Below are 12,476 nucleotides of genomic sequence, written 5' to 3'. Positions count from 1 at the left end.
TTTAGTGCCACTTCACATTTTGGGTTAAATTCCCTCATTAATTTCGACATCCATCCAATGAATGAACAACCAAAAGTTGAAACACAGCACAGTTAAAACCTTAATTAACCTTTTCGAACCGTTGTATAGCCACAGCCAACTATACATGCACATATTTTTTAAATGTTGCATTACATTGTTATGTATTTTTTTTAGCTACCCAATAATTTCCTTCGATTAGGACAGAAGCAGGGCCGGATGAAGAGGGGCACCTTTACCCTCCAGCATCTCGCTTTTCTCCAGCATCGATGCCGCCGAGCAGAGGGGTGTGGACCCGGACTGCAGCCCCGTCAGTGCCGTCCCAGGGCCGAGAGATGGGGTCGGTTTGATCGGCACGGGAACAGGCAAAGCCTGTCCGTTGGCGTTCTGATAAAGGCCCTTCATCGACATGCCGAAGGGCGCATAATCAGTGGGCGTGTGCACGGGTACGCTCCCCATGGACTCTGGAAGCATCCCCACGTGGGGCCACATGGAGTTGACCATACTGCTGAGCTGCGGGGGGACCGGGTAACCCAGGTGGTGCATGACCGAGGTGAGGGGCAGCCCGCTGGCCATCACACCCTTGTAGTCCCGGTTTATTATGTTCTCGATTGCGAACGGGTGTTTAAAACCTCCTGACTGTGAACAAGCGATGCCCCCGTAACCCTGGAAGTTCGGTAACCGGCTCACCGTGCTCGTTGGTCCGGCCGGGTGCTCATGGTGCGCGGAGGCTGCGGCCAGCTTGGCCCCCGGGTGGTGGTGGTGGTGGTGATGGTGGAAGTAGTGCATCATTGGGGAGCCTTTGCAAGCCATGTGTTCAGCACGCAGCAGCTTGAAACGCTTCCGTCTCCTCAGGAAGCTGCCGTTCTCAAACATGTCCCCGCAGTCCGGGTGGAGGGCCCAAAAGCTGCCTTTCCCGGGCTGGTCGGGTCGCCTGGGGATCTTAATGAAGCAGTCGTTGAACGAGAGGTTGTGTCGCAGTGAGTTCTGCCAACGCTGCGTGTTCTCCCGGTAGTAAGGAAAACGATCCATGATGAACTTATAGATGTCACTGAGAGGCAGCATCTTCTCCACGGAGTTCTGGATCGCCATCGCCGTCAGAGATATGTAGGAGTACGGCGGTTTCTGGTCGCTGTAGGAGTTTTTACCGGGACGGGGCATTTTTTATTGAATTGTATGTATAGCAATTAATGTCTTTAAATAGCAAAAGTTGTGAAACTACTAGATAGTGTTAGCTGACATATAACCAAAATTGTTAGAATAATCACCATTGAATGCACAAAGTCCGAAGTTCTGTGCCATCCGATTGAATCCCCTCTCTGTCTTCGATGGCTTGACTATATAATCAATTCTTGGAAGAACTCAATTCCATTGAGTATTTGACCACTTTCCCATGAAAAGTCATCTCTTGTTCCCTGCTCAAGTTGACAAGTGTGCCGCGCGCATTGCGTAAAAGTCCGTGCGTAAAACTTGAGGAGAGTAGTTCCTTGACTGTATATTCACAGTCGATTCGTTTCTTTGATATATATATTTTTGCAAGTGGTGATGGAGTGATGATCCTCGTGCTCTTCTGCTTGTGTGAGCCCCTCTCCGCCGCCTCGCGCCGTTTTTGTAAGTTTGGCTGCGCGCGAAAGGACCCCTGCAGGTCTCCAGCTCTATCATCACAAGGCATCAAGGCAAATGGGGACAGTGTGTGCGCGTGTGTGTGTGTGCGCGCGTGTGCGTGTGTGCGCGCGCATGTGTGCGTGCGTGTGCGTGTGTGTGCGCGCGCGCGCGTGTGTGCGTTTGTGTGTATGTGTTTGTGTGCATGAGTGCGTGCGTGAGGAGGGGGTTAGGGAAAGGGGTGGTGCGCATCCTCGGCTTGCCTCTGATCTTCTCAGCTGTTTGCCAATCAAGGAGCCACGCGCAAAATAATGGGAGATGAATGTATTAAGACTCTAAATGAATTCCACATCTAACGGTTTAACATGATTTCAGTGCCGGCATCAGCGGATCAGATAGTGAACTACTACGATCAGATGTCACTCGCCTTTCAGATGTTAATCAGGATGGAAATGGGAATATTGAACGATTTTAGGGACCGAATGCACCAACGCTGTAATGTGTGACTGAGTTAGGGTTAACAATAAATAAAACCATAATTGTGTTTTTGTCAACAACATGTTCATCAACAAGGTAAATAATAGAAAATACAATTACATAACTACATTTAATTCATATAAGTAGTGGTGTGATTGTCTTCTTTGATTTTTGAAGTTCCATTTACCGTAATGTTAAATAATAAAAAGCTACCTTGATTTAGGAAAGTAATGCATCCAGAGTGTTGTGTTTTTAAAATTATAATTGATAGCATTGTAAAAAAAATATATATATATATATAAGCTATAGGCCTATTTTGTTTTAAATCGGCAGTGTTAGTTTGGCAGTTCACCATTTACAAACTACATAATCCACTCATCCGCACGCAGCCTCCTCATCTCAGATCTGACTCTGTGAGACTCCGTGCGGATCACAGATGCTCACATACACACGCAAGCATTTTCATACATGCACACACACAAACACACAAACGTTTGCGCACAAACACACGCACACACCCACGCACTCACACACTCACGCACGCAGACGCACAAACACACAGACACAGACACACACACAAACGCGCGCCTACGCACACACACGCTGCAGTTGATTAATTGTTACGTGGGGAGTCCGGCTGGCGGTCTGTTCAAATGCTCTCCAGCGAATCCTACAAGGATGTAAACAAACCCTTTTTTTAAGGTTTGTGTTTTCTTCCACGGAGAATAACAAAAGCACCCCCGAAAGTATTCTCTTTTTGTTCGTGGCCAGGTGTCATGACTGGGTCTTTGACGGCGGCTGTCTTACCCGGGGCCCCGGTGAGACCTTGAATACATTACAATAATTAAGCCTTCCGTGATTTAGCCTCCTAAGAGAGTCCAACAATGTAATTAAGCTTGCTTTATTAGTTATGAATATTCAAAACGGTGTCAATTAATTATCTGGTGGATCTCTGTCGTTATTCCTCAGCCCTTCAACCTGCACTCCAAAGGTCAGCCGGGTCGACACAGAGAATTTTTAACTGGCATGCGCACGGCAGTTCAATTGCGTAACAACAACTTTTAAAAGCAACTCCCTTGAGATAGGCCAATTAAATAAGCAAACGGTTGGCGTATTTATGTTTTTGTTTTGTTTTTTGTGTGTATTTATTTCTGGCGTCTGAAAAATGAGTTTTGAAACTCACAAGGCCCTTAGAGGCTAACGCGGGCAAAGCATCCTCTTTGAACGCCCGGGAAAGATCAATATTAAATCTGTTTTTCACAAAGGGGGCCGTTAAATAGACACCGTGGCTAATCTGCATAACAAAATTAATTAGGTAGTGGATGGCAGTTTGCCGTGCACCGATCTCCTGGACAAATAACTAGTTGTAAAGCACACCTTCTGGGCATATTGAGCATATGCTGGAATTATCCTTAATTGACTAATTACATAAATTACTCATTAAGTTTACAGCACATCAATTATAAGAGATGTATCAATTAATTTTGCATAAATTACAAGCGGCACACCACAGAAAGATAGCGGCAAGGGGAATGAGGGGTGCCAGGAGGGGGTATAGGTAGAAAGAGAACGAGACAGTGAGAGTGTGTGTGTCTGCTTGTGTTTATGTGTGTGTGTGTGTGTGTGTGTGAATGCGTGTTTGTGCATGTGTGTGTATGTGCCTGTGTGTGTGTATGTGTGCGTGTGCGTGTGTGTGTTGGTGGGCCACGAGGGCGTCTGTTTGTTTCCTGAATCTAATAATTATTTGTTCAGCTTTAGGGCAAAGATATTATTTCTCTCTGTCTCTCTCATTGCCATTCGGATAAGCAATGTATGGATGGGGGTAATGGCAATTACACCACTAATAATAATGTTAAGGACCCCTCTCGATGTCTTAAGGGGAGCGTTGTGGCGTGGAGACCCATTTAAATCAATTAACACAAAGTGTTCCTGACGCAGAACGGAGCCGTTTGGAGCTACGGTGACGTGGACGCGATAGCGCTCAGCTGGCGCTGGTCGATGTATAATGGGGAATGATTTAGAAGCGCCGACTGCCTAATGCGCCGTAGCTCCTGGTTTCCCCATTAAACAGTAGGAGGTGGAGGAGAGGTAAGGCCTGCCTGCCTGTTGTTACCCCCAGAAGTTATTAATGAAGCCCCCTCCCTCCCCTGATACTTTTCTAGGTATTACCTATATCAGCAGATGGTGTGTGTGGGTGTGTTGTGTGTGCGCGTTTGTGTGCAGGTGTGTGTGTCTTTACGTTTGTCTGTGTTTGTGCAGGTGTCTGTGTGTGTGTTTGTCTTCGCATGTTTTTGCACGTTTGTGAGTGTGTGTGTGTCTTTGCACGTTTGAGAGTGTGTGTGTGTTGTGGCAACTCGGCACGGTGAGCGAACAACCTTCTCCCAAACAGGACACAACTTCGCTGGGCAAAAACCAAAAAGGCACGTTTAAACACAAAAATCAAATAAAGTCTCCCACTGGAAAAAACACAAAGAACGGAAAACCTGGGAGGAATCGACGGTCGTATCCCGGTCTCTCCTTGCCCGAGCCACATGGCTAAGAGAGCCCTGAATGAGTGGAGAAGCAGGCTATTTAAGCCCTGCTTCTCCACCTGTTCCTCAGGTGCTCTGCATGTCCTTAATTGGCCCGGGCCGGGTTGCCACACTCCTCCACCCTTTGTTGAAGCCTCGGGTGGCCTTTCGGAGGAGCAGCGGTCCGGCGCGTAGCATGGCAGCTTCTGCTGCCGGCGTGGCTCGTTTCGCGGCGTTGTCTGTCGCGGCCTTGTCCCTCGTCTGTCGCGGCCTTGTCACTCGTCTCCCGCGGCCCTCGTCTAGGGCTGCGTCGTCTTCGGCTGCGTCATGGTCTGGTTTGGGGTTCGCCAAGGGATCGCGTTGCCTCGTGTCGCTGCTGCTGGTTGGCGTTCACTCAAAAAATGACCCGTAGCGCGGTCGAGTTGCCCGCATCCTCCACCATATGTGGCAACTCGGCACGGTGAGCGAACAACCTTCTCCCAAACAGGACACAACTTCGCTGGGCAAAAACCAAAAAGGCACGTTTTAATAACACAAAATCAAACAAAGTCTCCCACTGGAAAAAACACAAAGAACGGAAAACCTGGGCGGAATCGACGGTCGTATCCCGGTCTCTCCTTGCCCGAGCCACATGGCTAAGAGAGCCCTGAATGAGTGGAGAAGCAGGCTATTTAAGCCCTGCTTCTCCACCTGTTCCTCAGGTGCTCTGCATGTCCTTAATTGGCCCGGGCAGGGTTGCCACAGTGTGTGTGTGTGTGTGTGTGTGTGTGTGTGTGTGTGTGTGTGTGTGTGTGTGTGTGTGTGTGTGTGTGTGTGTGTTTTGTGTGCTTTTGTGTGTGCGTTTGTCTGTGCAGGTGTTTGTTTGTGTGTAGGTGTGTGTGTGTGTGTTTGTGTGTGTGTGTCTTTGCATGCTTTTGCACGTTTGTGTGTGTGTGTGTGTGTGTCTGTGTGTGTGTGTGTGTGTGTGTGTGTGTGTGTGTGTGTGTGTGTGTGTGTGTGTGTGTGTGTTTGTGTGTGTGTTTGTGTGTGTGTGTGTGAGAGAGAGAGTTTTAGGCAGAATTTTAGAGAGAGAGAGACAGTTTGAGAGAGAGTTTTAGAGAGAGAGAGAGAGAGAGAGAGAGAGAGAGAGAGAGAGTTAAAATGGCCTTTAGTTGTACACCTATAGTGATATGATACATCAAGTCCACTTTCAGACACAATGTAATGTAAGATTGCATTACCTGAATTGCTTGTCAGCAATTCTCAATGTAATATCTGTGTGCACACATCTCTTGCGGCACTTATCAATCAATCAAACTTTATTTATAGAGTGCTTTCTTACAAAGTGCTTATCAAGGGAAACAACCCCAAAATAACATTGCCCAAGTCCATGTACGCCTACTCAGAAAATTTTATGTAGGCACTATGACTATTCATATCAGGCCAGGCCTACACATGTATTCAAACCAAATAGGGACACTATACATGATATATAGGCTACATCAACAAAACAATCCAAACCCAATGTATTGTTTAAATGAAACACATTTATTTGATTACAATACTATGTATTTCTGTTACTTTTTCAAATTGAGAACAGAACCCGAAAGGACCTTATCAGTGTCATACTTCTGCCGGCCAACCTGAGGAACTGAGCCTCCTTCCGGCATGTTCCTGTTCAGGTAGTGTTGGGGGCGGAGCTTCTCGAGTCATTTAAATATATCTTTGCCACTTGGTGGAACCATTTATCCATTGCGACAGGCAGGACACTCGATCATGGGGCGGGATAGTCTAGTCCGGTTAAGGTGTCTCTCCCTCAGAAGAAAGGTGGGGGGTTTAATCCCCAAATGCCTAGTGTCTACCTGTAGGGATAATTGAGCATGAGGCCTAATCCCTACCGGCTCATTATTAATTATGTATTAGCCTCTCCTTTAGTTAGATGCGGTGGGGGAATTCTTAGCAGGTCTGTAGTGGGAATAGTGAGTTTATCGTATCAGATCACTAGAGGAAGAAAAAGGGGTGTAAGTCACACCAACCGGAAGAGATTATCAACCTGAGATGATCTGCTTGGAACACTTTCTCCTGCAGCACTGTGTACAGTTTATAAGGACTCGAACCATGCATTCTTATCTTTAATATAAACAGCAAACGTTGGTTTGGAATACCTTAATCACTCCTCTTTTTTTATGAACTATTTCCTTGACAGCTCCCATACTTCCCAATCAAATCTTTGTTTGTAATTTAATACTTTGTATGTATTCTAGTTCATGAAACTGTGCTGTATCTAATTTCTATCTACATGTATTCTCATTCTCAGTTTTTATGAATACAATTGTAAACTAATCATGGTAAAACCTCAAATTGTCAACTATTTGACCAAAATGTAACTCAGCTGTTTTGCATTTCATTCTTGAGTTAATGTTCTTATCAGACGTGAAATTATGAAAAAATATTGACTTGCAAAATACCTCATGTGCAAGAACCGATATTGAATAACCATGTCATGCGCGTGCCTTCTGATTTGTCTCTTATTCTCTATTTTCACACTTTTCACATTCCTTGATCCCCACTAATTCATTGTAGGCTATTGCCCCCGCCTCCCACAACTTCACTGACTCTGGAGCTGCAAAAAATAACTTCACCCTAAAAAGCCAATTACATTTCTCGTGCTCTTTAGTTTGCGTGAACTACTACGTGCAGCGGGAAGAGAGAGGGAAGAGAATACATTGATTGCTGCAACAGGAACCCAACCCGGGAGAACCCCACCAACGCTCCCCTTGTTGTATCAGTCATCATCGGTATCCATCAGTTCCTATGCACTCAACGTGCCTTCCACCATGACGCACATGTATTTGCTAGATGGAGAGTAAGGGGGATCTGCCTCTGTCTGATGTAGGGGTGGGAACTAGGGACTCCCTGCATCTCCCGGCGACGAGCGCGGATAAAATGTATCATGCGCGCCCCCGCTGAATCCTCTCTCCTCCCTGAGTCACACCCACTCCACCACGGTGCTGTGGGGGTAACTGTCGAGCCCCTGTAGAGGATGGGAGGAGAGGACCAGCCCACCACCACACTCATCTGAGAGTGCTGCAGTGAGCGCACAGCGGGAGATTGGCGAGGCAAAGAAGAACACAAATATCAAAACACTACCATCACTTTGGTCTATGGAAAAACCACCAGCGGCGCCGCATCGACGTTGTTGTTGGCCGACATGGACGATTATTTGCGGAGCGTCAGGAGCACGTTGGGGGTGAGTTGTTCTGAGACCGCGAGCAGTCACAGGCACGGCGATGATTGTGGAATGCTGATAATGAATGAAAACGATGACGTACGCCGGCTGTGCCACAGGCTGCGTCCCTGTTGCTGCACACGAGACGCGCTCGTCAAACACCGCCTCCCCCCGTATTTACTCGGTTTCTCAAGCACCTGTAGGTTTACAAAAAGGGAGGCAAAAAGCGCGATGACACTGTAGCATTCGACCCAAGATACCGAGCTTGTCGTATTTACTGGAAAAGCAAGTGTGTGCATTTGAGCAAGGGTCTGCATTCTGATGAGAGGGAGAGAGACAGAGAGAGAGAGAGAGAGAGAGAGAGAGAGAGAGAGAGAGAGAGAGAGAGAGAGAGAGAGAGAGAGAGAGAGAGAGAGAGAGAGAGGCGTGACAAGTTCAGGCGGAGGCTCGCTATCTATCAGCTCTGCGGACCTTGTCTCATCAGCAGAATACATTAACAGCTCGCTCACGTATGCCCATCACAATCATGCAAAGGACCGTGAAGCAAAACGTCAAACAACACCAGCACGATAAGTTCGCTGCAAAGCTGCAGAGAATCACACGTGCATTGATTCTCTCGTAGTATGAAGAGCGCAGTCGTTGTATGGTGGGCTGCTAGACTATTTTGTCGTTGTTGTATATATAGGCCTATTCCCATTCCACTACAGATACTACCAATATCAACACTGACGTCATGAGCCATTATATCACTTAATTTAAATGACTATGATTATGAAATGGTTATATTGTATTCCCCTCTTGTTATGTAATACATTTTTTGGTTTTATTTGTACGCTTTTATCGTTTAGAAGACAAAACCTTAACAGCTATTTCCCTGGTTTAAACGTTTTTAATAATTAGAAGCAAACATTTCTTATACCATTCACCTCTTATGCCACCATTCCGTATATTTCTTTCTTTCTTTCTTTCTTTCTTTCTTTCATTCTTTCTCCCCCCCCCCCCCCACCCCCCCCCCCCCCCCCCCCCCCGCAGGGACCCCTTGGGGTTTGTCCTGTCAATACACTGCATACTTCACACACACACACACACACACACACACACACACACACACACACACACACACACACACACACACACACACACACACACACACACACACAAACGCACTATTCATTCTGTATGGCTTGAGTCCAGGGCATCCATACTTCTAATTGGCCTGGCTCCTAGTGGCTACTCACTCTCCCCTCCTCTCCCTACTTCATCTCTGCAAGCTTCCCATAATACACTCCCCTACACACCAGCACACTCTACTAAACACTCCCCCTACGTATTAATACAGCCTCCCCCGTACAAAACACACTCCTCTATATACAGTACTACACACTACTACACACTACACATTAATACACACTACCATATACAAAACCCTATACATACTGACACAATCCCCTATACACTACTACACACTACTCTATACCAAACACACTCATATACAATACTACATACTAGTACACACTACACCACACTCCCCTACACACTACTCACTCCCCTATACACTCCTACACACTCCCCTAAACACTACATACCGACTAACACACACTCCCCTATAACATGTACCTTTCAACACATATGCACTCACATGCAAACTGCTGGAGTCTTGGAAACACTACAACACTGTTCTCTTGTCCACGCCTTCACTGTACTACACTCTCACATGCTCCTCACACACTAATTCACTCCCCGGTCACTTTAGCACAGAGACAGATAAATGTGCTGAGTGGATTTACAGTACATCCGTCAACCACTCACAACCAAGAGACACACACACACACACACACACACACACATTCACAGACTTACACCTTACATACCTATATGTGTGCATGCGTGTACACAATTGTAATACATTTGGTGACAAAGAATTTGATTATTTTACTGAGAGGGAATACCTTTTTACCACGTGATAAAGGAGGATCTGATTGAATAGCTTTTCCTAGCTGTGATATAGAAACAAACATACTGCAATAGAATAATGCATTGGATGATTCTAAGGATTGGATGCAATTATTTTACACTCTGAGAATTTAGGAAAAAATCTGAGGGGAATCGAACAGAAGGAAAACAAATATAATAAAATAACTATCAATCCATGTGTGTGACATTGGAATGGGTACAGGCATCTGCAAATGTGCATAATCAATGCGTAATCAGATTTGTAATTGTGTAAGATATGGATAGCTGTAGGTGTGTGTTCAGAAGGTAAGGCTTGAGATACTTTTTCGTGTCATTTCAACCACCTTTGATAATTAGCTGTTACAATAGTTGTTACACCTGACCCCATAGTTAAACAAGATAGCTTATCCATATGTATATTTACTTTGGTTGACTGTTAGTGGAGGGTGAAAAGGGATTGTTTATCCCGCTGACAGAAGGGTTGGGTGGCGACGCTGCTGTGACGTAAGATTATGTGACAATGTCTGATAAGGTCTACCTGATTTTGAGATACAAAGCTAAGATACACAAACTGCTGAGAAAGAAACACACTGTACATACATATATGTATATGTATATATATATATATACATATATATTAACCAAGACATTAACCAAATATATATATATATATATATACACAAATATACTTGGTTAATGTCTTTACATAATTTTTCATTAAATCATTAACAAAAAACTTAATTTTCTTTCTTTTCAGAGCATTTGATTTCTGATGCAAAAGAATTAATACAAATATGACAAAAAATGCCTCTAAAATAAATAGCCCAGCCTAGCCCAGCTTTGAACATGGTGGAGGTTTTTAGTGATTTGAGATGTGCACACAGACATACGCGCGCGTCCACAGGCGCACACACACTCACAGACCCACGCTCCCTCAGCTGTCTCTTAGTAATGCATCTCTTCCTTTCTGCGGCCATCTAATATTGACCCACTCTCCATTCCCTGGCTCGCTCTCCTTCCCCTCGCTCTCTCTCTATCTCTCTCGCTCTCTGCTTTCACTCTCTCTCCCTCTCTCCCTCTCTCTTCCTCTCTTGCTCCCCCTCTCCCACCACCTCTCCCCCCCCCTCCATGAAGGCTCTGGTTCCCTTGTCATTCCAGCTCTCTCCCTCCTCCTTCATCCCGTCCACTCTTCACATATCCTTTATTTCCCCCCTGCTCTCATTCCTCGCTCCCACCATCCAATTAACCCCCCCCCCCCCCCCAGTACCCTAACCCCCATCACGTTGCTGAGGCTCAGTTGAGATGGTCAGCAGCAGATAGCCAGGGCTGTTTTCGTTGCATGCCGATAATCCCTTTTAATTAATGGAAAGGGCTAGCAGGCTAACACGCTAGCTTTCCCTGCAGCACCAGATTTGTGTTGTTTTGCATCATCACCATATAAATGTATACAGATAGCCTTTTGGTAGACAAGCTAGTGTGTGTTTCCTTAAATGCCACACAGAATCTAGAGGGGGTTGATATTCGTGGTTCTAGGCTATCTGTGATTTGTTTGGCTCTATGCTCCTTGCAGCTGACATTATTGGTGGAGCTGAATAGTTTTAAATACAGCTTAGTTTTTTAATTAAAACTGTTTGGAAAAAAAATATTTGATCGTCAATTTTATTTTCCCTTTTTCAATTTTCCGTCAATTTTTTTCTGCAAAATACTGTTAGACATTTCAAATTCCCATCAGTTCATATTCATATCAATTCAACATTCCAAGCAAGCCTCTCTACTGATAATATTTGGCCTTTCTTAATCCGCCTCTGCATTTGAAATGGTAAGTAGAAGACAGGCTCCATCTACCTCTCCAGCTGCCATCCCCTTAGAGTGCTTTACAATTAATGCCTCTTATTCGCTCTCTGCATGCATTTTTCATCACTTATGTATGGTGTGGGTTTCAGAATGCTGCAGTCCTCTAACACAGTTCTATCTAGCCCTATAACAGCTCCTCCATGTAAGCTCAGCCTTCCGTTATGAATACACCCGGCCCAGGCTCCATACTGATATGAGAATAAAATGCTGGCTGGTTTGACTGACACAGAGTTCAGATAGGGGACGATTCGGATTCCCCTCCGACAGACAGGACACAGGCAAGATGTTGTAACAGGAGTTTATTAGCAAGTTGAAAAATGAACGTGTCTGCTGACATGTCAGAGCTCTTCCTTGAGTGTGTGTGGTGATCATAGACATACATAGACACCGCCTTGGATCGAATGGCAATGTTGCCGCCATAATGTTATATATATAATAATATGATTAAATACAAAATAACTAATTTAAATCTGATGGGAATTGTAAACATTATTGTCGTTTTTTAATCCAGAACACTGTAGCTCGCTCGTTTATTAGTATTTGTTTAAAGGGCAGTCCCGCCTCTTTATAGATGATGGATATACTACTACAGTGGTGAAGGTTTATCCTCATACTTATTACCCAATGCACCACAGGTATGCAGCCTACCCCAACCCCAGATGAATCAGCGTGACTCATGCCAGGTGTGGCCTATATATATATATATATATTTTTATATATATATATATATATATATATATATATATATATATATATATATATATATATATATATTACATGTATATTACATTGTTTATGTTTTGTAAACAAATGTTAACATTATGCGAATTCTTTTAGATATACATGCAAATGTA

The 12,476-nt window shown here is 44.9% G+C and overlaps 2 protein-coding genes across 2 annotated transcripts in view; one reads left to right on the top strand and one right to left on the bottom strand.

The window, feature by feature from the left end:
• Positions 1-216: 216 nt before the first annotated feature.
• foxb2 (forkhead box B2) lies at positions 217-1,179 on the bottom strand (the record flags this gene model as incomplete). Its single annotated transcript, XM_079739870.1, has 1 exon — positions 217-1,179. One exon carries the CDS (start codon positions 1,177-1,179, stop codon positions 217-219), a length of 963 nt encoding a protein of 320 aa, XP_079595996.1.
• A 6,552-nt stretch (positions 1,180-7,731) lies between these two features.
• The window catches only part of LOC307087204 (uncharacterized protein), a 37,004-nt gene continuing 32,259 nt past the window's right edge, over positions 7,732-12,476 (top strand). The window contains exon 1 of the mRNA XM_079752687.1: positions 7,732-7,836. Within this exon, the coding sequence (XP_079608813.1) occupies positions 7,798-7,836 (39 nt within the window). The 5' untranslated portion in view covers positions 7,732-7,797. The remainder of the gene's footprint in view (positions 7,837-12,476) is intronic.

This window comes from Pollachius pollachius (genome assembly GCF_949987615.1).
Source record: "Pollachius pollachius genome assembly, chromosome: 1".
NCBI lineage: Eukaryota > Metazoa > Chordata > Actinopteri > Gadiformes > Gadidae > Pollachius > Pollachius pollachius.
This window is presented reverse-complemented; position numbering and strand designations above follow the sequence as displayed.